The 26,169-nt window shown below is 50.7% G+C and overlaps 1 protein-coding gene across 5 annotated transcripts in view; it reads right to left on the bottom strand.

The window, feature by feature from the left end:
* IDS (iduronate 2-sulfatase) overlaps positions 1–25,406 on the bottom strand; it is a 41,039-nt gene extending 15,633 nt beyond the window's left edge. For 4 of the 5 annotated variants that reach the window (XM_049644424.1, XM_049644426.1, XM_049644425.1 and 1 more), the window contains exons 1-4: positions 6,890–7,127; positions 6,269–6,405; positions 5,431–5,608; positions 2,366–2,454 (exon numbers count right to left, since the gene is read on the bottom strand). In XM_049644424.1, the coding sequence (XP_049500381.1) occupies positions 2,366–2,454; positions 5,431–5,608; positions 6,269–6,405; positions 6,890–6,986 (501 nt within the window). In that variant the 5' untranslated portion in view covers positions 6,987–7,127. Of the gene's footprint in view, positions 1–2,365; positions 2,455–5,430; positions 5,609–6,268; positions 6,406–6,889; positions 7,128–22,050; positions 22,131–24,737 lie in introns of those variants that run through there. The other variant, XM_049644427.1, reaches the window with a different exon arrangement.
* Between the last annotated feature and the right edge of the window lie 763 nt (positions 25,407–26,169).

Raw genomic sequence — 26,169 nt, forward strand, 5'->3', positions numbered from 1 at the left:
TCTCCAGGCCTTAATTAATTAAAGGAAGCCCATGTAAACGAATGACCAAAACAAATTTGTCTCCAGCTCAATAAAAAATAAATAAGCGAATTAAAAAATGGACAAGGTACTTGAACAGAGATTTCTCCAGACAAGACAGATAAGTGGCCAAAAAGCACATGTAAAGATGCTTCATGTCATTAGTCATCATGGAAACACAAGTGAAACCCAAAATGAGATACAGCTTCCCACCCACTACAATGGCTAGAATTTTTAAAACTGGACAGACAATAATACTAGGATGGCTAGAATTTTTTAAACTGGACATTAACAAGTGCTGGCAAGGATGGGCAGAAACCAGAGCCCTCATACATGCTGCTGGGGATGTGAAATGCTACAGTCACTGTGGAAAACACTCAGGGGGTTCCTCAAACAGTGAAACATAGAGTTAGTGTGTAACCCAGCAATTCTACACCTAGGTGGATACCGGGAAACAATTAAAACCTACGTCCACACAGATACTTGACCTGGCAGTTCCACCTAAGAGAAATGAAAAGTTAAGCCACACGAACACCTGTACGTGAATAGCAGTATTACTGATAGTAGCCAAAGAGTGGAAACCCAAATGTCCATCAGCTGATGAACGGGTAAATAAAACGTGTTATCTCCTCCGTACAATGGAATACCATTTGGCTATAAAAAGTAGTGAAGCTTTGGGGAGCTTAGCTGGCTCGGTCAGTAGGCATGCAACTCTTGATCTCGAGTTTGTGGGTTCAAGCTCCACACTGGGTGGAGAGGACTTAAAAATAAAATCTTTAAAAAAAAAAAAGGTAATGAAGTTCTGATACATGCTACAACGTGGATGAGCCTCAGGAACACTATGAATGAAGCCAAACACAAAACACCATATACTGTATGATTCCATTTACACAAAGTGTCCAGAATAGGCAAATCCATAGAGAAAGAAAGTAGATCAGTTGTTGCCATAGGCCGAGGGTTCAGAGAAAATGGGGAATGAATGGTAACGGGTACCCACGTACTTTCCAGAGTAATGGAAATGCTCTTAAATGGATTTGTTGATGGTTGCACAACCCTGAGCATACTAAAAATCACTGAATTGCACACATTAAAAGGGTGACTTTTATGGTGTATCGATCATATCTCAAAACGTTTTTTTAACAACAAAAAAACCCCTGTCTTCAATTTCAAAGACAGACTAAGACTTATGAGTGACAAAGTCCCAGTCAACTGGATAAGATCACAATCCATGGAATTTCCAGATCTTCAATGATGCCATGCACAGAATGGAACCTATTGCTTCATTGCCCAAAGTGGTCATAGTGCCCACAAGGCCAAGGTCAGTTCTGACCATGATTTTGGCCTCACAAACACCCAGCTGCTGCGGCCCCATCCCAAAAAGCAGCATTCTTTCACAGGCCAATCTTGGCCACCCCGCCCCCGGGCAAGACAGCCCAGCACCTGCTCACCCTATAGCTACACATGAGCTGCAGCACTCGCGGGGATCTGGGACAGTCAGACCCACTGCTTTGAGGATGAATGTGGGGAGTAAGGACAGAAGCCAGCATTTATAAGTGAGGTCACTAAAAACTCTCAAAACGGCTTCAGGGGATGAAAGCATTGAGACATGTCTTCCCAGTGTCACTCTGGTAGTACTCAAGGCACAGGCCAAAGGCCAGAGCCCTGAGCTCTTGCTGTGTATTCTGAAATGGAAGGTTGTCAAAAATTTAGAATACTCCTCTCCCCTGACCAACCGCCTCCCCCAAATCCACGTCCGCCTCCATATGAGATCTTTAAAAACCTCAGAGGAGTTATGTCCTATCTCAGTTCTCCAGCTGCTTTTCTGAATGTTTTAAATGTAGTGTTTAGTTTCATTTCTACATTGCAGGTTCCTCTACACTAAGATTAAAGTTCTCTGCAGACTCCTTTTTTTTTCTGTAATGCTCTAAAATTTCAAAACCCCCATCAAAGGTCTCAGCACCTGATCCTATCCGTTAGGCCTGAGACAGAGAGAAAGACATATATATGTACATATGCCTTTCTCCCAACTTGGGCCAAGGCCCCTGGAGGACAAGCCGCTCTTCTCCCTATCCAGAGTAAGCACCCGGCAGCCATTAAATGAGCCTTACACACTAGAGCATAAGGTTCTAGAACAAGCCATATCCATGTGCTTCTAAAACGAAGCCACCTCTCCCAGTGGATCTAATGCTAATGATCCTGACATCTGTCTCTGCCACGTCACGATCACAGACTTCACTGTATAACCAACCTGAAAGAACATGTGACATACACAGCAGTTAACCTTAATTTGCTAAACAGGAAAAAAAAGCAGTTCCTCTACAGAATAGCACCTCTTTCACATCCTTACCTTGGTGTTTTCATACTTTTCAGAGGAGGGATGATAAGGTGGAAATGACCAGCTATATGGAGAATCATCACTATAATTGGAAGATATTCCTTGAGAGGGGAAAAAAGAAAGTCATTAAATAAAATCTGAAGGGTCCTCCAATGCCCTCCCCACTCCAAATTAAAACTTTGTGAACGAGGGAAGTATCATCTTCCTTCTTTGGGCTTCAGTTTCCTCATCTATAAAATCAAGAGCTTAGGCAGATGATGAGACGTCCCCATTAAAGCCAACTCACTAGGTTTCTGGGGCACCTGGGTGGCTGAGTCAGTCAAGCATCCAACTTTGGCTCAAGTCATGATCTCGCAGTTCACGAGTTCGAGCCCTGCATCGGGCTCTCTGCTGTCAGTGCAGAGCCCACTTCAGACCCTCTGTCCCCCTCTCTCTGCCCCTCCCCCACTTGTGGTCTCTCAAAGATAAATAAACATTTAAAAAATGTACCTTAAAGCCAACTCACTAGGTTTCTATTTGAGTAGTAAGCATCCGACCCCGTAGTCCCTTAAGCCCTGGCTATTCATGCTAGGCCCTGAGGAAGGCCCCCTCAGGTCAGCCAGCCAGCTGCAGCAACAGAGCCCCACAGAGCCCTCGCTGGAGTCTCTACCCTGTCCTACAATGGAGGAGCAGAGGCAGCAGCACCACCACGGGCCAGGTGGGGAAGGGGAGGCTCAGGGAAGGTCGGTGCCTTAGCTGATGCCAACCAGATATAGAGGAGTGAGCTGGGACTCAAACCCATGCCCTAAGACACCTGGTTCAGTGCTCATTCACGAAGCAGAAACCCACCCCTAAGCTCAGCAGCCTTAGTCTATTTGGGAAGACAAAATAACAGCAAAACCATGGAAGGACAGCCCCCTGTCTAGACAGTAGAAGTGCTGTGTAAGTAGGGAAGCCACAGACGCGACGGGTCAAGTGACAGCGGGCAGTGGGGTGTGTGTGGGACCCGAAAGAAAGTGCTGCCCAGTGGGATGAGATAGGAGGGGGCAGGGAGGGTAATGTAGGCAGAACCACAGGAGAAAGAGCATCCCCAGCACAGTGACCCAGGGCTCCAGCAGGGAGCACCGGGCAAGGCAGGAAAGGGGGCAGTGGGTGGAGGGCTCATCAACACAGAATGCACAGTGGAGGCAGCAGAGGAAGCCGCTGGACCCAGAGGAGGCTGGGTTCAAATGTCAGCACTGCTCCTTATCACCCATGCAACCTTGGGCAAGCCACTTGACTTCCATTAGCCTCAATTTCCTTCTCAGAAGATGATGACGATGATAAAAACCCACTGTGCTTGCTGTTGAGGAGAGGATTACAGGAGTGGCCAGCACAGGAACTGGCACGGGCCTGGCCATCAATCAATGGTGGCTGCTGTCTTCCCTGAACAGGTCTTTGCCTCATGGAACAAGGTCTTAAGAACAAAGACCCAGTTGAAAAACGGGTTTCCACAAGGACCGCAGGCAAAGCTCTCGCTCTCTGGCTAAGATGTGGTGCTTACAGCCTGATTCCACAATCTAATTACCAGGAGGAATGAAGCCAAACAACGCCACTCGGGCCTTCTTTAGCCTCCCTTCCTGAAGCACAACCTCCCCTCTGCTCTAGTCCCTCTGCTCCCCAGACTCGTCTCTCCCCTCCAGCTGTGCTCAGGCAAGGGGTAGTATGAGGTAAGCACCAAGCGCAGGAAGTCCCTGATGGTGGGCCTTTGGCTACACAACGTCATTCCTGACACACTCGCTTTCTAAAACCAGGCCCGACTCAGCCAAGCCACACGTTATCCTCAACCTGCACCGGCCAGCTGGGCTCCAGAAGGCTCTTGAGCCTGCCCGTGTAACCAGTGAGCAAAGGGAAAGCTCCTGAAAACATTAGTCGTAGTCCCTAGCAATAAGCACCACTGTGGTATAAATGGGGCTTTCAACACCCTTTCACGCTCCTGAACTACCTGGATTGGGTCACTACCCTGGGAGGTGATCAAGGCAGCTACAACTCATTTGCCAGGGAAGGAATCTGAGGCTCAAGGGGGAAGAACAATTTGCCCAAGGTTAACCACACAGCTCAGAAGTGGCAGAGCTGAGACTGGAACGCGGGAGCCCGGATCCCTGGTGCTGCTGCCCATCAGTTCACCCTGCCTGCAGAGATGTTCAACCCAGGGTTCCGTGTGACACAAAAAACCTGAAATCAACCTGGATGAAAGCACAGCATATCTGCACGTGAGACTACCACGCTGTCGTTAACAGTGACTTTGCACGAAGGGCAGCTATGTGGGGAAGAGTTTATGTTTAAAACATTCACAACATAAAGCTGTCTGTACAGGAAAAATCTCAAATCAGAAAAATAATATGTCTGCAACAAGGGAACCTCAAAATATAGTCCTCCTCAGTGTGGTGCAATTACAAGTAATTCATATCCTTTACTTCCTGCTTTCCTCCCCTCCCCCACCCCCCCCAACTTTCCGTCAAATAATCATGCGTTAGCTTCAGTACGTTAAAAAACCGTTTTAAAGTTTGTGCTTCAGCATTCCCCTTTTGGCATTCAAGAGAGCCAGTTTATCAGGCAGTCTTGAAAGTCAGTGCTGGTGGCCCCTGGCACTCTTTAGGCTAAGGGCACCAGCTTACATTCTCCCTTCTGACGTTACAGGCGGGGAGCAGCAGCCCCACCAAAGTGCAGCCTCTTCACTGGACAAATCAGCATAGCTGCCCTGGTCTCACTTTACTGACAGGGATCCTGGGGTTCAGAGGGTCAGGCACAGAGCCAGACTCACACCCAGCACTGGCACCTCCCCAGCCAGTGCCCTTCCTTCTGCGTGAGAAGTCGAAGGAACCAAACAGCATCATGACTCGTTTCTGAAAGAAGAAAGTCCCACTACCCTTTTTCATGTGTGGTGAGGACAGGAAGCTAAGGTGAGAAGTAGGAGTTTGTACAAAGACAGTGGTGACTAATGAGGGGTCCACCCAACCCATACAGCCCTCTGCAAAGATAGCCCCAGCCCCAGCAGGGGATTCTGGACCTCAGGCACAGAACACAAGAGAACCCAGACTTTGGACGGCAGGCAGTACCAGGGTGAAAGACTTTTCCAACCGACATGGTCACGTAGCCATTCTCCTTGAAGTACTGGGGGATGGTAGAGAAGTTTCCAGCATGTACCCTCCAGTAGGAATTGAAGTCATACAGGCGGGTGGTGTCTGGTCTCCTCCCAGTGAGGAAGGATACACGGCTCGGAGCACACACTGCTTGCTGTAAGGGAGCAGAAGCAGAGGAAAATGTCCTCAGAGGAAAACAGTCTGGATGCTAAAAGGTAACCAGGCAACCTCAAGAGTCCTCAGTAAACAGCTTGGCAGCTGAGTCATGCAGATCTCAAAGCCAACCAGTGGGATCTGGGCCTCACCCAGATGCCAGGAATGTCTTCCCAGGAAGAGGCAGGGGAGGACTCAATCCCTCAAACCAGCAGATGATTGTGTCCTTTTGTGTGATGGAGCCTTACAGGTACACAGAGCAGGAAAGGGTCTTGAGGGCAGACCCATGAGGGGGCTCAGGGAGGAATGCCACCAAGGCAAGCTGCATGGTGCTTGCCCAAGTTTGGTCAGCAGACCGGAGAGCGGCATTCTGCAATGCCCCTTCCTTCTCAGCACCAGACAATCCTCTTTGGGCAAGCAAGCTGGGCAGGACCATCCCGAGCATGTTAGGGGATGGTCACCCTCTGCCAAGCTTGAAGGCACAAACTTCTTTGCCAGTGCACAACCAGGTTTTCTCTTTTGCCATTTTCCAGACTATGCTTCCCTCTAAAAAAGACATGCCTGGCACCATCAGTGCCACCTAAGCGTAGCTGAGAGGACCCCATCCCCCAACCCTCAGTGCACAAGGTACACATCCACACCTAGAGGTCTCCAGACATACCTGGGCAAAGGCATTCTGGAAGAGGAGGCTGCGGGATGCCAGCTGGTCAATGTTTGGGGACCTTATGGCCTTGTCCCCATAACAGCCCAGGGAGGGGCGCAGGTCATCCACAATGATTAGAAGGACATTCAGAGGACCTGCATGGGAGAGAGAAGCTTCAGTGAGATCACCTGCACTGACAGCGAACCCCCACCCATGGGGGGTGCTAAGGTACTGAATGGTCCTAGGCTGGCCCCTGCACCCTGGACAGCCCAGCCAACCAAGACAGGGAGGGGGCGATGAGGGCTGTGTCTCAGGGAGGGTGGGAGTGGGTGCACAGAAGCAGCCCCAGTCCTGGGTGGCAAGATTAGGCTCTGGGCATGGCCTCAAGCCTGGACGAAGTCGGGAGAGGAAGGGAGGGAGGGAGGGAAGGATAGACGAAAGGAAAGAAGAATTTAGGGAGGGAGGGAAGAATGGATGGAGGGAGGAAAGGATGGAGGGAGGGAGGGACAGAGAGAGGGAGGAAAGTAAGTTTGGATGTTAGAAAGAATAGCAGATGGGACGGAGACAGGAAGTTAAGGACCGGTGTAGGCAGGAAAGGAGATACGGAACCCGAAATCTGAGCGAGAGCCAAGGCTGCACCTGTGGTCGAGTTGCTGGGCGCCGCAGACTCAAGGGAGGCGCAGACGGAGGCCAGGACCAGGCCAAGCCAAAGCAGACACTGGCCGGCCGGCGGCATTTCTGTCCCGCCGCGGCCACTCCGGGCCGATGGTGACAGGCTGCGGCGGATGGGCCCGCCGCTAGCCCAGCGTCACCTGAGCGATCTGCGCGAAGTGGCCGCGGCCGGCCCCACAGGCCCTGGAGCCGGCCCGGATGCTAGTGCGCCTGCGTACCTCGTATCCCGCCCCGCCCCTCGGGGGCGGGGCTTAGTGCTGCGCGAGGCCCCTGCGCGAGATCCCGGCCATAGGGGGCGGGGCCGTCGTTCGAGCACAGAGCCAGCACCGCCCAGCTGCCCCGCCCGCTTGGCAGACCAGCCAAGCCGCGGGTTACTCCCTTGTTGGGGAGCTATGCCGGAATCCTTCCAGGTGTGTCCAAAGTTTTGCGATGCAACCCCTGTCCTTAACCAGCAGTTTTCTGCCTCTTTGCCTTTGCTCCTGTTATGCCTTCCACCTGGAAGCCCTTCCCTTCTGTCATCACTCCATAAAAGTCACACTTCCTTGCAGACCAGCCCAATGACATTCTCCTTCAATGCAGCTCTTTGAGAAGCTGCCTTCCTCCATCTGAAAGGTCCCCCCGTTTATGCATTTGTTCAACAGATACTAAATATCGCAGATACGTATACCAAGCACTGTTGGCGGCTCGGGAGTTCAAAGTGCCTGCCCTGGTGGGGCTTGCAGACCTTAAATAACCAAATAAACAAAGAATGCCAGTGGGCACACACGGTCTGGACAAATATAAGGCCAGGTGGATTTGCATGTTATTGTTGATAGGGTGGTCAGGCAAAGCCTCATTAGTATTCATTGACAGCTGCAGTGGACACACCCTAAGGTGACCCCCAGTAGGTCGTGCCCTTGTATAATCCCCTCCCTTTGGGCGTGGGTAGAACCTGTGCTTCTAACCAGTAGAATATGGTGAAGGTGAGATAGCATTGCACATGTGTGACTACATTAGGATGTATCTATGAGTCCATCTTGTTAATACACACTTAGAGGCATTCTCCCACTGGTCGTGGAAAAGCCATATTGTAACTGTCCCTGGAGAGGGCCATGTGGCAGGGAACTCTGGATGGCCTTTAGGACCTAAGGGTGGCCTCCAGCCAACAGCTAGTAAGAAGCTGAAAACTTGGCCCTAGAACCACAAAGAAATGGATTCGGCCAACAACCACATGAGCCTGATCAAGGACTCTGAATTCCAGAAGGGACTGCAGCCAGGGTATGTGATGGGTACCCAATTCTCTGCAGAAAGATGGCCTCTCTGTCCTCAATCTAGTTATGGACATAAGCAAAGAAAAGACCAGTGGAGAAGGGGGTCCCTTCAATGTTCCAACAAAGCCCAAGAGGTCACAGACATGGCTGAGATTGAACTTGCAGGGCAAATGGAGCGGTGTGAAGGATGAAATGCAGAAGTAGAGTGAGATGATGATGGACGAGAAGTGAGAGCAAAGCCGAAGACTGAATTTTTGGCCACAAAGTCCAATTTAAGGAACACAAAGCAGATATTTTTCCAAAGTACTTACACACCCCAGCAGACCAGAATATGAAATGCCCTCCTAAATATCAAGGACATTCACACAGTAGCTTCAGCTCACTGAGAAGTATTTAGGGGAGTAGCCTGGTTTCACTAAAGACTAAAATATTTAGCTGAGAGCATCATAAAAACAGGTCTCCAATGTCTCAAGACAGGCGCCACTTTGTAGCTCAGTGCCTGCATGAGATTTAATAGAGGCATCCAAAGAAAAAAACCCCAATCTTTCTACATACAGTATATACATAAGCAAGTATTAATTAAGTTTCTGGAATATTTTTTTTTAATTTTTTAAGTTTATTTATTTATTTCTGAGAGAGAGGGCACGAGTGAGGGAGGGCCTGAGAGAAAGTGGAAGAGAGAAAATCCCAAGCAGGCTCCATGCCATCAGCACAGAGCCCGATGCAGGGCTCGAACCCATGAACCCATGAAATCATGACCTGAGCTGAAATCAAGAGTCAGACGCTTAACCGACTAAGCCACCTGGGTGCCCTAAGTTTCTGGAATGTTAAAGAAAACATGATTGGTTCCACCTGCAGTTTAAGTTAATGAACCAGACACATACATTTATTGTCTTTTATGGGTTGTGTTCATCCAAAAGCCAACTCCAAAACAGAGTGAAGTGTGCAGTGAGTGCCTTTGGGAGACATACCTGTGGAAAGGATGAGAAGGGAGCAAGAGTGGAAAGAGGCAGCAGCTGAGCTGTGATTCAGGCCCCGGCTAACCCCATGGGGGTTAGGCCAATATGGCCAGATATTTCTACATCACCTTGATAAGTCATTGAATGCAGATATACCCTGGGAGGGGTCTGAACTTGGGCAAGGTGGCCCTGTGCAGCTGAGGCAGGCCCTGAAGGGGTGGACAGCCCCAAAGGAGGTGCCCTCTCAGCAACTGGGGCAAGAAGGCCATCACTGAAAGGGGGTTTAGGTGACACATCCCTCTGTTCACCACACCTCTTCCTCCCTTTGAAATAATCATGAAGGAACAAAAACAATATAACCTGACAGCAATAAAGAATGGAAAAGGATGCTCAAATTCATTAGTTATTACAGAAACGTAAATCGAAACCGCAAAGAAGTAGCACTTCACACCCACTAAGATGACCATTATCAAAAACTTTTAAAATCACAAGCGTTGGTGAAGATGTGGAGAAAAATAGGAAAACCTGGACATCGTTGGTGGCAATGTAAAATGAGTCAGCTGCTGTGGAAATAGTTTTGCAGTTCTATAAGAAGTTGAAAATAGAAGTATCATGTGACTCGGCAGTTCTACTCTTAGATATATACCCAGAAGATCTGAACACTGGTGCTCCAACAAGTGTTTGTACATGCGTGTTCATCACAGCACTATTCACAATAGCCAAACTGGCTGAAATGTCTGTCGCCAGATAAAGGGATTGTGGTCTAGCCACACGATGGGCTATTATGCATCCATAAAGAAGAAAGGGAGTCCTGATGCGTGCTGCACTATGGAGGACTCTTGAAAGCATCATGCCAACGGAAAGAAGCCAGACACAAAAGGTCACGTATGGTATAATTCCGTTTAGAGAAAGTATTCGAATAGGTACATCTACAGAGAGAACACCAATTGATGGTTGCCAGGTGTTAGAGGAGGGGATGGAGAGCAAGTGCTGAACATGTACAGGGTCTCCTTTGAGAGTGCTGAAAATGTTCTGGAACTAGACAAAGGCGCTGATTGTACAACACTGTGAACGCACTAAATGCCACTGAATAAGTCCTGGGGCCACAGAGCTGCGAGTCAACCTCATTCTTAAGCATAACCAGACAACAAAGAAAAGCTAAATATTTGAGGATGGTGTACAAGATGACAGAGAAGTATCATGAAAAAGAAATAGCAAAGCTGGCCCTATAGGAAAGAGATGACTAAGGGACAGGGAAGAACAAGTTAAAAAGGAAAAACAAAAAGACCTTTTATTGGGGCACATGGCTTGCTCAGTTGGTAGAGCATGAGACTCTTGATCTCAGGGTCATGAGTTTGAACCCCACGCTGGGTGTAGAAATTACCTAAAAAAAAAAAAAAACCAAAAACACAAAAACTTAGGGGCACCTGGGTGGCTCAGTCGCTTAAGTGTCTGACTTTGGCTCAGGTCACGATCTCACGGTTCATGAGTTCGAGCCCCGCTCTGGGCTCTGTGCTGACAGCTCAGTGCCTGGAGCCTATTTCAGATTCTGTGTCTCCATCTCTCTCTGCCCCTCCCCTGCTCGCTCGCTCTCTCTCTCAAAAAAAAAAAAAAATTAAAAAAAATTAAAAAAATACCTTTTATTAATATCCTCAGAGAGACTTGATATTGAATATATAGAACAAAAACAGTTTGGTATAAAAACAGTACTATAAAACGTGAAGGATCACTTGAAATTAAAACTACAATTGCAAAATTAAAAATTCAGTGAAAGAACCAAGTTGAGAGGAACTTAAAATATATAGAACAGGGGCACCTGGGTAGTTCAGTCGGTTAAGCCTCCGACTTCAGCTCAGGTCATGATCTTGCCGTCTGTGAGTTCAAGCCCCACGTCAAGCTCTGCGCTGACAGCTCAGAGCCTGGAGCCTGCTTTGGATTCTGTGTCCCCCTCTTTGTCTACCCCTCCCCTGCTTGTGCTTGCTCTCTCTCTCTCTCTCTCTCTCTCTCAAAAATCAATAAACATTAAAAAATAGAGAGAGAACAGAAGTACAGGAAAGGACGATACCAAGTGCTACCAAGAACATGGAGCACTTCAAACTCTCCTACTTGCTTGTAGCAGTGCTAATTGCTACAACTGCTTTGGAAAACCTGGTGGAAGTATTTCGTAAGGCTAAAGCTGAACGCGTGCCTGCCCTAGGAAGCAGCAATGCCACGCCGGTGCATATACTCAAAACGTGTGAGTGTACTCATGGCCACCAAAAGACATGTACAATTCCCGGTAGCATTATCTGTACCACAAGCTTAGTGGCTGTAAACAGCACCCATCTATTACCTTATAGTTTCCATAGGTTAGAAGTCCAGGTGCAGCTTAGCTGGGCCTTTTGCTCAGAGTTTCACAGGGCTGCAGTCAACATGCTGGCTGGGGCTGTGTTCTCATCTGAGGCTCTGGCTTCCCTTCCAGGTCCCTGCTGTTGCGAGAATTAAGTTCCTTGCGGATGTAGGACTGAGGTCCTGTTTGCTAGCTGGCCATCAGCCCTGGGCCACTCTCAGATCCTAGAGACTACTCACAGTTCCTTGCCAGATGACCCTCTCATAGGTGCTCTCACAACATGGTTGTCTACTTCTTTGAGGCCGGCGGGGAATTGCTCTAATTTCAGGGGAGGCCTGGCCCTCTTTTGAGAGGCTCATCTGATTAGGTCAGATCCACCCAGGATAATCTCCCTTCTGATTAACTCACAGCAACTGATTAGGGGTCTTAATTATATCTGCAAAATCCTTTCAGCTTTGCTATATTCTATTGTTTATAAGTAGTGAATTCTGCCCATACAAGGACCAAGGGGGGAATTATACAAGGACAGGTACACTACAGAAGTAGGAAGCTATATAATGAGGGCTATATAGACCTGTGGCTACCACAGAGGAACCCTGTCTTTCTTGAGCCTTAAGTCCATATCAGAAATCTTAATCTAGTCAATTCCACATTTTTCCAGTTACTTTGGGCTTTTCTTACTAATTACCAAATATCATTATCAGGCAATTCAGGATTTTCTCCTTCTTATGCCTAGGCTACCACCTAAATCCTGTGAGGCAGAGTTTCATGACATTTGGAGAGACAGCGAGCAAGCACATTTGATCCTTATCATTGGTCCATGCCAGCCTCCACTGTGATGTGCAATCCCACCCAGCCCTGAGATAGCACGCCTTCATGCCAGCTTTCAATGAGGCATTAGCCTAACCTGGTATGCAGTCCACACCACTTTCCACTGTGACATTCGTTGGAGGGTGCTTCTCTCTCTCTCTCTCTCTCTCTCTCTCTCTCTCTCTCTCACACACACACACACACACACACACACACACACAATTTCCGTGCCCTTCTTAGGGAACAGGTATATTCAGCTGCTTTTCCATGCCACTTTAGGGCCACAGGAAGCTCGGTGAGGGGGGGGTGCTGCCTCAGGCACTAATGCAGCTGAGCCATGCTGATCCAGTGTGAGGGGAATTCTAAGACTCAGTGCACTTTCCATAGTCCAGCAAGAGAACACAAGTCCCTTGCCCTTGGACTTCTACTGCATTCCCACTGTTGACCCTAACTCAGGGCTGAGGGCAGCACACATCGGTAAATTGGTAAATACTACACAATACCTCACCACAGCCCAAGGGTGAGGATTCAGGGGAGAGTTCAAGGCTTAGCTTTCATTCTGGAGCCAGGACCATCAGGTGGGCCCTCTTTGAGGACAGGCCCCGCCCCTTCTACTTGCTGCTGTGTCCCCAGGACTAGCACTGCTCATTGGGTTTCAGAGGATGACTGGGATGAGAACCATGATCAGAATTACCTGGATGAGAAAGCAGAGCGGCCCAGGTTGTACTCAGCCCACCTCAAAGAGGGGCTGTCTCAACCCCACACAGAGTGGCGGGCAGGGCCCTGGTCTCCGTGGGCAGGTGAAATGGTTCTGAGGAGCCTGATGTGGGCTTTGACTGCCACCAAATACGCTGGGCACCGAGGGCCCCGTTCCTGGAAGTTGCTGTCTCTCGTGTGAGGCAGTTCTGGGGGTCTGCTCTCCAATGGCCTGGGCTGCCCTGAGGTCTGTGATGCAGTGGCAACATCCTGGCTCCTGGCTGGGGGCTCAAGGGGGTGAAAGTGAATTGGACCACAACCGGCATCTGATTCTGTTGAAGTAGAAGCCCCTTGGAGCATGCAGGGTAGAAGGGCTAGGCATCACGGCAGCCTTGACAGTTGCTGAGCTCCTACCCTGGGTCACGCTCTGTGCCAAGGACCATAAGGTGAGAGGATTCTCTCATATGGAAGGGGTTAGTCACAGTCCCATGTGCCTCTGGACATCTTGCAAGCAAGCTTTCCCTTCCCTCATCTTTGCTCCCCTCCTCTCCCCCTTCCCTCTCCTGTTTCTTTTAAAGCCCAGACTTTTCCATCTTGTTATTCACTGATCCCGCCAGCTCAGCGGGGGTTGGGTGGACAGGCCGGGCTTGTTGGGCTTGGAACAAGCAAACCTCCTGTTGTCGGAGCCAGGAAGCAGAGCATTTCTAAAATCTTCCACCAGGTGTCTCCCGAGCGCCAGTGTTTGCTAGCAACGCTTCCTAGATGATTCATGTCCTCACAAGTATGCATTTTTCGTAGAGCATGAGCTTAAAACAAAATAAGTAAAACAGAAATGCCGAATCAGACCTTTGTAAGCATTGCTTTGTCGCTGAGTTGAGGTATGACCGGTTCTTTTTCCGTTTGCGTTGCATTCATCGGGATGAGTTTACATTTGGTCACTCCCCTTCCTCCCTTTTCCCCGTTCCTCTTGGATTTAGGGAGGATTTCTGCTTATTCCCTCAGATCCAGTTTGACAAAGAACCTCAGGGAACAGAAACAATGACAGCTCTCTTGGAATAAAAAAAAAGGACTCTTGGTAGAATGCTTTCTGAGCCAGGAGAGGCACTTCTGGTCGCTGGGTCTGCAGGCAAAGCCCAGATGTCACCGGGCGTTACCAGCTTGCACACTCAGGCTCTGACAAGCAGATGCTTCTTGCAAAGGGGAGCCCACAGCCAGGTTGCCAAGCTTCCATCACCCCCTGCACTTCTGAAGCAAAAGCCGGAGGATGAGTCAGAGTGGGAAACACTGTAAGGTTTGGTGCTATTCTTCCAGGGGCCCTTCTGCTGGTGCCCTTATGATGAAACACACCTCAGGCGTGAATAGATGCATCGATAGAAGGAACAGCTAAAGACGGCTTGAAATATGCCACCATCAAGGGATAAAAACAGGAGCATACAAGGAATCTTCGGAGTTGCACCCAATTACCATGTGCCTTGTTAGACAGATGCCCTCATGAAGTTAGTAGCTGACACCGAAAAAGGTAGTAAGAGCAATCTTGCTGGTTTGATGAGGAAAACCGGCCTTCGTTTGCTATGACACAAGGCCAAGTACTAAAAGGGATGTCCTGCTTTGCCAAGAATTTCAATTCTGTCTTTACCAAGACATGATGTCCCTCTATGCTACATGCAGCCATCTGCTTTTTACTTGAAGAAACGTGCCATTTGGGAAGCAGTGGCTGTTATCACTTGTGGAACTGGTGTGATGTGATATGTCTGTAACATCATTGCAAAGCCTGTCAATATGAGAAACTTCTCTAAGGGCCTGTAAGGGACCAATAAAAACACTGAGGGGTGGAAGGCATACCAAAGGGGGCTCTTGTTAAATGGCATGTGCCGTTCACATTTAAAGTTTTCAAAAGTCCTCAAAGTTGGGATGTCTCTCCATTGAGTCTTGGAGTCCAAGGGCAGCCTTTGAATCCTGGGCAGGAGCAAAGCCTCATAAGTCCCAGTCCTCCCCCTTGAGTGACAGTGTGTTGAGTGGCCATAAGATGGGACAGTTGAAAGAGCATGGGCTCTGCCATCAGACAGAGCTGCTTTCAATCCCAGGTCTGCAGCATGGACGTCGCCTACTGCTAACCTTCCCTGGGTCTCCTGGAAGTAAGAACCCCACAGAGACCAGCTGGTGCCCCTCCCCAGCCTCCAGTAGGCACTCAGTGAACAGGGGTTGTGTGTAGCCCATGGAGTCCCAGATCCCTGCCTCCCCCGGCTCCAGCCCCCCGGGGGCACAGCCGCAGTGATCACCGGCTCACCTGAGCCTCACACCGTGGCTTGTGAACTTCACAGAGATGCCAGCTGGGCCAGCGAAACATTTCCAGTTACAAAGCCACAGCCTGTGGCATGGGGTGGGGGGGGCTTCAGTCTTCACTCAAGTGATGCCTGTCCGGATGCCAGATAGGCTCCAGGGAGCACATGTGGCGTTTCCCAAGTATGCCTTTCACGGTAGTAAGATCAGGGGGATCCTGGTTTTCCATTTCCTGTGTAACTGGTCTTCTACATCAACAAGCTGCTTAAAGAGTAAGTTCCCAGAGGGATGCGACGGTGGGATGGCAGTGGGGTGGCATCAGCACTTCTCATGCCATTGTCAGCTGGCGGGGGGTCAAGTCAAACAAAAGATGACAGCACCACTGTCTTGCTTCTCTTTCCTGTAACATCTTTGTGCACCAAATCCATTCCAGCCTTTTCAACTCATTAAGTCCTCACTGCGGCCCCAGGGACTGTGCGCTCTATATTAGCTCCAGTACACAGATGGTCAGACAGAGGTTTGGAGAAGGGGCATCACTGGCTCAAGGTCTCATAGCCAAAAGGGTTGGAACTTAAACCCTGGCCTCTTAGCCACGATGACACACTGCCACAGACTGACCCAGGCCAGGGCCCTTGTCTGGGCTGCTGAATGAGCCTTGTACTGTGAGGGTGATCACTGTATGTCCTCCCAGGCAACCAGGGTACATGGAGGGTCACTGAGGCACAGAAGCTGGGTGGGCAGGTAAGAGAGAGCTTCTAGATCTTGGGCTGGTAGAAAACCCTAATTTTGCTCAGGGAAAACATTCACTTAGGAATTCTGGGCCCAAATGAATTCTAATGATAATATCATTAGTCGCCGAGTATGCAGTGAGTGAGAACTATATGGCACTGCCTGAAGTTTATGTCCCAACCAGGGTGTGGGTTCTGGTACCCTCATTTTACATGAGGAGGAAATGGAGGTGAGCTAAGGTCACACAGTTTGTCAGTGACAAAGACTGACAAAGACAGGACTCCAGACCCGCTCTCTCACTTACTGCTTTGGTGAAGAGGAAGACAATGAACAAATGTGTGACCGCGAGGCACTCCCCTGCAGGAAGCACTCACAGCGCGCCAGGCCCCGTGCTGCCTGCCTCAGCCTCCAGGCTGCCTGGCCTCACCTAACCTCCTTGCCTCCTTAATGTTCACCTGTGTCAGCTGCAAGACATGAGATCACTAGTCAAGACACCCCCAGGTGAGGGGAAAATATCCAAAATCCTTCGAGAAAAAAATGGAGACGATGAACGAAAACAAGACCACTGCAGATCAGCCTCAACAAGCTGCTCTCTGGCATCTTTTCATCCTGTCCAGAGAGAACTGACAGGCTCCCCAGGCAGAGGCCTGTGCAAGAGTAACCAGCGCAGGCTGTGTGGCGTCCTCTCTGCCCCTCTCCTCCAGCCATGCTTCCCTATCGATGCTGGCAAAGAGCTGTAGAAGCAGCACTTGGGCGTCTGGGGCTGCCAAGCTGCTTTCGTCATCACCTTTCTCTCAAAATCACACCCCAGATCACACTACCCAAGTCATGCGAGTGGGCCCAGGCTCCAGGTGGCTGCACCGTGAGACTCACCTGAAGCAAGACTGCGGGCAGACCGTGTGTAACATAAACGACTAGTGTACGTAGTACATGCTTTTGCCAAGGGGCCTTCCTATGTTGAGCTCTGCATTCATCCCATTTCCACCACAGGAAACTGTGCTGGGTATCAAATGAGATTTCTCATCATGGTACAGTATGGCAGGAGGTGAGGTATCCACCCATCCAGGTTGACCCAGGGAGGGCCTCAGTCCTGGGAAGGGCGTCCCTGGCGGCCGAAGGCTGGAGGAAGGACAAACATCCAGGAACTCTGGGCCTCTATAAATCCAACAAATGTTGCCTCTTACTGGTGTTAGTATCACATGTGCACCATGCCTCATCCAAAACCTTGGGCCAGATGAATTTCAGAATTCAGAAATGTGACAGAGCCAAGGGCCACTTATCAGTGACACCCTTGCAGGGTCTAGCAAACACATGGACATCACTTCAGGGAAACATGTGACTATTAACCCCAAGTGTTAATAATAAGGCACATAAAGAAAAAAATAAAGAAAATTCAGGATTCTCTAAATAGCTTCATGCCGTTCATTTTTGGTTTTACCACCAGAAGCGTTTAGGTCAAGCTTACAGAAACACTTCTGGTTACCAAAGCTTTATGGATGACAGAATCGTGGGTGGCAGATCTTGGACCTGTATTACCTGAGGCGGCAGGCTGACGTCGACTCCCACACAGCTGGGAAGAAGCTCCCAGATTTATGCATTCCCAGCACTGACATAGCCCTCAATTCTCAAACCCTGTCAGTACGCATAGGTTCACAAAGCCTCTCCATTGGTCCCAGGGGCCGCCATACATCTTTGGTCAAAATGCACGCACGGCACCCGAGACCCCAACCAGGCCACATCCTGTTACAGAGTTTTCAGTATCTGCCCATCTCCCATCAGTAGGCTTCAAGATACAGGCCAGCAGTACCCCCCACATCCTTTCTTACTTAGCAAAGCCTACTTGGGAAGAGACGCCTCTTCAACCACTATTAGTAGTAGAATGCTTTATGGTTTACAGACTGCGCTCACATGAATTACCTCATGTGATCCTCACCCTCAGGAGGTAACCTGGAAAATATTATCACTTCTTAGGGGTAGATTTTTATATTAGACCTGTCTTTCAGATGAGGAAATTGAGGTTCAGAGAGGTAAAGTGATTTGCTTGGGCTCACACTGTAGTAGTGGGGGTGCCACAGATCAATCCCAGGTTCGTAACCATAGAATAGACATTGGACTTCCTGCTATAATCCCCCTATGGAGGACAGGAGCCTGACCAGCCACATCTAGGTTGCTTTACACACGCACGGGCGCACACACACACACACACACACACACACACACTTCCCTCCACGGGCAATGAATGCCACTTCACAGCGTATCAAAATCTCTCAAACTCCTATGCCAAAAATTGTACAGTAGACCTGAATTGATGGTGCCAGGTTGGAGGTGCTCCACAAATGCATCTGCTCCAGTCAAGAACCTTCCTTCAGTTCCCTGCAGGTATCTGGCCCTTCCCAGCAGCCCTTCCCCCACTTCCAACCTAAGAAGCCCCTATCTGCCTTCAAGCCCCAGCCCCTCATCCTAAGTCAGTAGTTCCTTCCTATTCACATTGACTGCCTCTCATTCTGCCTCGTTTCAGGCTCCACAGCATACAGGTCTGCCTGGAAGTTGCCTCCTCTCAGCTCTGAGGAACACAGAGTGCACGCCTTCAAGGAACCTCTCGCAAGGTGGGTGTCTACTGGCTTAAATGTGCTTTGCCTCCTGATGTTCTGTCCCCAGATCTGCCTTCTCCCATCAGCCTATGTTTACACCAGTGCTAACAGACATGTGGTTAGCAAAGGCCCTTCCTACCTCAGCAGGTATCTGATGTACAAGAGGCCAAAGCACCTCCAACCAAGCCAGCCGCAGGGTGGAGCGTGGCTGCGCCTAAGCAAAGGCAGCTGGTGCCCTACATTGCTTAGCTTACACCCACTCCTCAGGTACTACTAGGTGTAGATTTATCCATTCAGTCAATGTGGGTTGCATAGCCTCAGGCACTGCGAGAGCCTGACCACACCAGTGGGATGCTGACCCTAGAATGATAATTCTTGCTCTGCAGCTCCCTGGTGGACTGGTAGACTGTCAGGTGGGCATCCGGTTTGAAGGAACACCCTGCCCAACCCTGCTTCCTCCCTCTCCTTCAGTGGGGGTTAGACCCCAATCAGTCTTTGGCATTCCTAACTCCCTCTTGGGGTCAGCTCCCTGAAGGACTTAATCTGACATCGTTGGTTCCAGAGTGGTCCAAAAAGCAGGTGGCAAGATGGGGTCTAGTATGGGATTACTCTTCTCCTACCCCACTGGCAATGACGACCCATCCTGGAGGACGGGTGGTGTGCAGATAACCCCAGGCACAAGGAGACAGTCGAGCCACTAAAACTTTCACACTAGAACTTTTTGCTGAGCTGGCAGGTGGAGAGTAATTTCCTGGCAGGTGAGAAGATCCAGTATGTGGAATGTATGAGAATGACAACTCTAAGGACGAAGGGAATGGATGGAGGTGACTTCTCTGCACTAGTGGCTTACAAGGGGATGAGAAGCTGCGGGTGATTAACAAGCTGAAAATGAAGGGGGAGCCCCAGAGTTTCCTTGGTAGCTTACAAAGTAGCCCCACTTCAGGCAGTGGCCAAAGGTCAAGCTCAGGATTTGATAGGAATGGCTGAACTTCAAAGATGGCTGAACACTCAGCTAAGGCAGGCCTGTCATGCCAACATCAGAAGTCCACTTGGGAACACCTGCATCCCTGACACAAGGAACAGGGAGGGACGTGTAGGGGAAGAGCTGGACTCCCCAGAGATCTCTTAAACTTGAGTCTGTGGCAGCAGCCCACCCCTTCCCATAGTAAAGAGCTAGTATGTCCACCATAGCTCCAAGGGAGCAACACATTACCCAAGTCTTTCCCCAGAGGTGCCCTCCGTCCCAGGAGGCAGGGTGACCAACCGTCTTGATTTGCTACAGAACTCACCCTGCTCCAGCCAGAAGAGTTCCAGGAAAAGCAGGAAGAGATGGGCAGCCTACTGCCAGGTCCTCAACTAGAGTGAAGTCACCATGCCCAGCACAGGCAGGGCATACCAGGCCTGGTCAGGGAGGAAAGGCGGGAGAGGTAATTCTCCCGCCCCTCCCCCATCACGACTGCAGTAGAGGCCCTGGGGTAGCACCGAATGGCCAGAAGCCAGGGGCTCATGATCACAGACATCACTGACCAGGAGGTCTGATCCACAGCGTAGTGGAAGTGGAGGCCTTCCTAGCGATGTAATGGACAGGCAACCAGCCAAGGTACAGCCTCAAGTGGATATTCAAAAGAGCAAGAATACACAGTAAGAAGCTGAGTGCAGCCACCCCAATAAACAAGTCATGATCTCTTGCCCCACTTCTGCCCCGAGCCAGTTCTGAGACCTACGGCTGAGACAGGGAAACTGAAGGACTCCATAAAAATCGGTTTTTTTGCTCCTTTTCCTGCTTTTATTCTTGGTAGGACCTGCACCCCTACTTTACACATGTCTCATAATGCAAATAATGATTTCTCTAGAGTAGATGACATCCAAGGAAGTACCAGGTGACAATGACCAGACGAAGCTGCCATATGCCTATTCTAGACCACTGGTGCTAGACATCTTGATGCCAAGGCCCCTGGCTCTAAGGAATGACACCTGGGCCCCCGCCTTTGTTCTAAAGGGTTCCTGGATTCCTGAGGGGACACATACACCAGGCCTCAATAAAAACCCCAGACCCCAGACAAAGACGAGACTCCCTCCTTTCTTCCCTTCCAGAGTCTCCCGAATACTCTGTCCTTGCACTTTCCCTATATCTTCAATACACTCTGCATTCACCTCCTGCTAGCTCGCGTTTGATTTCTATTCTGCGTGCAGCCAGAGACACTCCTGGCTAGTCCTGCAGGAACCCTCTGGGTCTTCAGAATTGGCCTGCTGGCATCAGAACCATGGACTAGGGAAGTGGCCAGGTCCCCAGGTAGAAGGACACCACAGCACCATGGCAAATAGATACTGGAATGATCCCCCAGCCCTTCCCAAAGGGACCTCTGGGTGAATGAACACTAGGAAACAGGATAACCACAGTTCAAGGCTGTTGGGCACAATGTCCAAGTTGACACTGATATGAGAGACTCAATAAACTCTGTCTCCAAATCTGCTTCAGGAGGACCCCCTATGCCAGACCTTCTGAAAAGAGAGTGTCATTGGGTCCAAGGTATGCTGGGCTATCCCTGAGCATCTGTCAGTTGGCCTTGAGTGGGGCAAGTCTGGAATCCGATATACTCCAGGATGAGGTGCAGAGCTTAGTGAAATGTCTTCTGAGGAACCTTTCAGAACATGGAAGAATACTTAATGTTAAGTGAAAAAATACAAGACAAGATGGTAATACAGCATGAACTCAAAGGAGTAAAGAAAAAACACAGAGAAAGGTCTAGGGAAGTATGCCCAAATTATGAGCCTTCTTGCCTCCGGGTAATGCCAAAGAGCTCAGGAGTGATGGAAACATGGAAATGAGCATCTCCCCACCCCCCATTAAAGTTGATATAATAAGCTGTAACATAAATACAAGGGTGTAGAATTCCAGAAGTTCACAGCAACTCCCAAGGTTCCAACTGGGCTGTGCCACATTCTGTGTGCAGGCCCGAGACCTAACCAGCGACGTCAAAGTAGCCCACCCATGTCCGCAGGTACCCCACGGTGCAGCTTCTTCCCATGAACTTGGAGGGTCATTTAAACAAAACCAGAAGTAAGTGGTTTTCAGGCTGGACCACTCGACCTGGGCCATGTTGAGAGGGACACCGCCAACAAGAGTTGCCCAGGGGCAGAGGGGAAGCGGGGCTAGGGGAGTGTGCATCTTGGAAACAGGACAGATGAAGATCTGGAGATAAAAGGGGAGTGCTGGAGCAGAAGAAACAAGGCTATCTTTCCACAGCCACACAGCTGCCCTAGCGCTCGTCATGTGTGAGTCCAGGGCACGGAACTAAAGCCAAGCAGTAACCAAGAGAACTACAGAGGCAAGAATAGAAGGAGCCTTTTCTCATGGGCAGAGTGCTGGGCACACCAGCGCCTCCTCTTGGGGGCTGCTTATCTCAGGTGGCAGGGCTGGGGGTGGATGGCAGCCCCCAGCAGGAAGCACCCTGGGCGCTCCCTGAACTTTGGGGTCACTTACAAAGTGTCCATGCGAATACTGAGTCCAAAGCAGGTCCGCAAAGAGAGGAGGAAAAAAGCCCAAGGGGTAGCAGGAAGAATCTGAAACACAAACAACCAAGGCCCAATTTAGTATCCAGACTTCAAAAAGGGCTCCCAATGTGACTCTTGATCTCAGGGTTGGGAATTCAAGCCCCAAGTTGGATGTGGAGCCTACTTAAAAAGATTTTATTTAAAAAGAAGCTCCCAGGGGCACCTGGGTGGTTCAGTCAGTTAAGCGTCCGACTTCGGCTCAGGTCATGATCTTGCAGTTTGTGAGTTTGAGACCAGCGTTGGGCTCTGTGCTGACGGCTCAGAGCCTGGAGCCTGCTTTGGATTCTGTGTCTCCTCCTCTCTCTGCCCCTCCCATGTTCATGCTCTGTGTCTCTCTGTCTCTGAATAATAAATAAATGCTAAATATTTTAAAAATAAATAAATAAAAATAAAAAGAAGCTCCCAGGGGGCACCTGGGTGGCTCAGTCAGTTAAGCGTCTGACTCTTTTGATTTTGGCTCATCTCACAGTTCGTGACATCAAGCCCCACCTCAGGCTCAGTGCTGACAGCACAGAGCCTGCTTGGGATTCTCTCTCTCTCTGCCCCTCCTGGGCTCATGCTTTCTCACTTTCTCTCACTCTTTCAAATAAACTTAAAAGTTTTTCACGAAAAAAGAGCTCACCCAACTCACTACAAAAAACACAAGCAACTCAATATAAAGATGGGCAAAAGGCACTTCAGAGAGGAGGAACCAGACCTGCCAAGAAGTATGTGAGGGGGGCCAGGGGTTTGGCTAAACCTGGTCCCAGACCAGTGGTGCCACAAAACACACAGCAGGAGCAAACTGGAAGCCTCCCTGGGCCTCAAAGGCAAAGAAGCATATGGGGTGAGGAGGAGGCAACATTCTCCACAGTGCAGTTTGCACCTCTTGGCAAGTAAAAGAATGGGTGACAGGGTCAGAGAAGGAGAGGAAGGGAGGAGGTGTATAGGGATCACACTGAGCATAAAGGATCAGCTAGGCAGGGGAATGTATGGGCCAAAGAGGATGGCAGAGCCAGAGTGATTAGCACCAAGAGTAACAGTGGTGGCCAGTTCCTAAGGGACAGCTGAAGCCAGGGGGCTGGGTGGACAGAGGTCACTGGAGAAAAGGATGAGAAACAGCAAAGACAAGTGCTCAGACTGGCCATGGGGGACAGGGAGTTCTGCACTGAGCAGGTGCCGTGGGCTCCAAAGGGGCGATGTCCTGGGGTTGCAGGCCCTGCAAAGGGCAATGGTGAAAACGGCAAGGACTTCCTAAAAGGAAGATGGGAGGAAATAAATAAAAAATTAAAAATAAAATAAAATAAAATAAAATAAATAAAATAAAAGGAAGATGGGGTGTATTATGGGGACAGAACCATGGTATGAAAAATAGTCTCCACAGCCCTGAGGCCAAAATCCCGGGAAGGTACCCTCTGTCCCTCACCTCATGACCAGCATTCCTGTTTCCTCCCACTTCTGCCAGGAAAAGAGATGGTGCTGCTACCGGAAGAGAAAGCAGTCCTCCTGTTTCTTGTAAATGTTTTTTTCATTTATTGAGAGAGAGAGAGAGAGAGAGAGAGAGAGAGACTGAGCACAAGTGGGGGAGGAGCAGAGAGAGAGGGAGAGAAAAAAAACCCAAGTGGATTCTGTGCTCTCAGCACAGAGCCCTACACAGGGCTCAATCTCACGAACTGTGAGATCAAGACCTGAACAGAGATCAAGAGTCATACACAACCGACTGAGCCACCCAAGCACACCAGAAGCCCTCTCTGTTGATTTAATATTTACTAAGCAACTACTGTATCCCAAGTACCTGGGCTACAGAAATGAGTAAGACACAGTCCTGGCCTTCAAGGAACTCAGTGCCCCTGAGAGGACCACAGACTCTGGGAGAGCAGTTACAACACTGGGAAATAAGAGCCCAGTGAAAGAAGGGAGGGAGGAAGGTATAGAGTGCTACCTGAACTAGCAGAGAAGAGTGACTGATGCTTGGACATGGGGAAGTATACGGGATGATGAAGTTGTGCCTGGAAGGAGGACAGGACCTGGCCAGAAGAGGTGAACATTCCACGCTGCAGGTTGTCTTGGTAGGGTATGTGCGCTCAGGGCACAGGGACTCCACAGCACAGTGACCGACAGGGTTGGGCTGTAAGGAGGGAGAGAGCTGGTGCCACTGGATGGCCCTCCCAGAGCTCCCAGGTGGTGGGGCGTAAAGAGGATAGAGCTCACTGGTGTTTTCAGTATGGGGTTGATGACGACAGATGTGCAGCTAAGAAACCGAAGTGAACTGACGGCATGTGTAGGACCCACTGGAGGAGGAAAGACAGGAGGCATCCAGGCCGGTGTGGGGGCTCAGGTAAAAAGCCCCAGACCTCAGACCTGAACTCAGGAAGTAGCAGTGGGGACAAGAAGAGGAGCATCTATTCTAATCAGGCATTTGGGAGGCAGGGACACCGGATTTGGTCACCAAGCAAATGCGGAAGGAGGGTGAGGGTAAGGGAACCCCAGGAACAAAGCAGGGCGACAGGGAGTGTGTTGAGTCCCTGACTGAGAAGTAGAGGGCAGGAAACAGCTCTGACAGGGCGGTTGACTCTGTCTGGCACATGTCAGGTCTGAGGGGCAGCAGGAAACAGAGTAGGAATTTTTTCTTCTCACCTGCAAAATACGTTCATATAAAGTCCGTCCCTCAGGCCCCCACTGGCCATCCCAGGGTGCCTGGGCGTTCAGCCCGGAGGTGCGGGATTCAACCTGCAGGTACCACCCTCTTCCCGCCTCCGTGCTCTCCGGGGTCCATTTTAAGGGTCACCTCAGGTCGCTGAGGACCCTGGGGCTGCCACTTTGTTGCCTACGAGTGCGGCGCGGACTGGACGCTTATAAAGGGCACTGCCTGGTCTGCGCCACTGAGATACCTTTGCTCAGCCCCGCGCGGTCCCCAAGGTCCAATATTCCGGCCTTGCCAGCTCCGCCCCGCTCCACCGTAGCTCCGCCCAAGCCACGCCCACTATCCCCCAGCTCCTCCTCCCATCTGTCCCACCTGTCCCGCGCTACTCAGACCCAGCTGCCCCTGCCAGCTATCCTACCAGTCCTACCCTCCTCCGCCCAAGTATCCTAACAGTCCCGCCTACCTCCTCTAAAGCCCAGCCACGCTCCTCCCCAGCTCCAGCTCCCAGCTTTTCCCTCCACCCACCCACACTGTTACACCCCAGCTCCTCCTCCCAGCTTTCGCCCGCCTCGCCCTACTCCTCCCCAGCCGCGCCACGCTCCTCTCAGCAACCCGCCAGCCCCAGCCCGCTCCTCCCAAGCTGCTACTCAGCGCTTCCACCCAGCCCCGCCCAGCTCCGCCAGAGCCACGCCAGGCCCCAGCTCCTCCTCCCAACTTTCCCCTCCCCCAAGCCCTGCCCCGCCCCTCTGCCTCGAGCTTCCCACGCCCACGTCGTTCTGCTCAACCCCACCCCAGCCTGGCACCTTCCCACCTTCTCCTCCCAGCTTTCACCCAGCCCGACACCGCCCCTCCGGCACCAGATACTTCTCCAACCTTTCCCCAGACCGGCCTCTCTCATCCCCAGCTCTCCCACCTACCTTGCCACCAGCCTCGTCCTCCTACTCCCCCACTTCTGCATTTCGAGCGTCCCCCAGCACGGCCCTGCTACTCCCCAGGTCCTCATCCCCAGGAGGTTCCCCAGCTCTTCCCATGGCTCCACCACCATATCCACCTCCCCAAAAATCTTCCCACTCCTCCCCCAGCTCCGCCCCGCCCCTCTCCGCCTGCTCCTCCCAGTTCCACCCCAGCTCCTTCTCCCCAGGGGTCCCACCGCTCCCCAGCCCCAGCTCCCAACTTCCTCCCAGCTCTCCCCCTCCTGCCCCAGCTCCGGCTACCCAAACAACTCATTTCTACCCCGCCCCTCTCCATCTCCCCTTCTCAGCTCCGCTCTGCTCCTCCCTACCCCCACACCCATGGGTTCCCTGGCTCCTCCCCTGAACCCCCCCCCCCCACCAAACACAGCTTTCTCTCAGCTCCGCCCCCTCCTGCCCCAGCTCCACCTACCCAACCTCCTCAGTTCCACCCCGCCCCTCTCCAGCTCCGCCT

Source organism: Panthera uncia, chromosome X (assembly GCF_023721935.1).
Source record: "Panthera uncia isolate 11264 chromosome X, Puncia_PCG_1.0, whole genome shotgun sequence".
Classification (NCBI taxonomy): domain Eukaryota; kingdom Metazoa; phylum Chordata; class Mammalia; order Carnivora; family Felidae; genus Panthera; species Panthera uncia.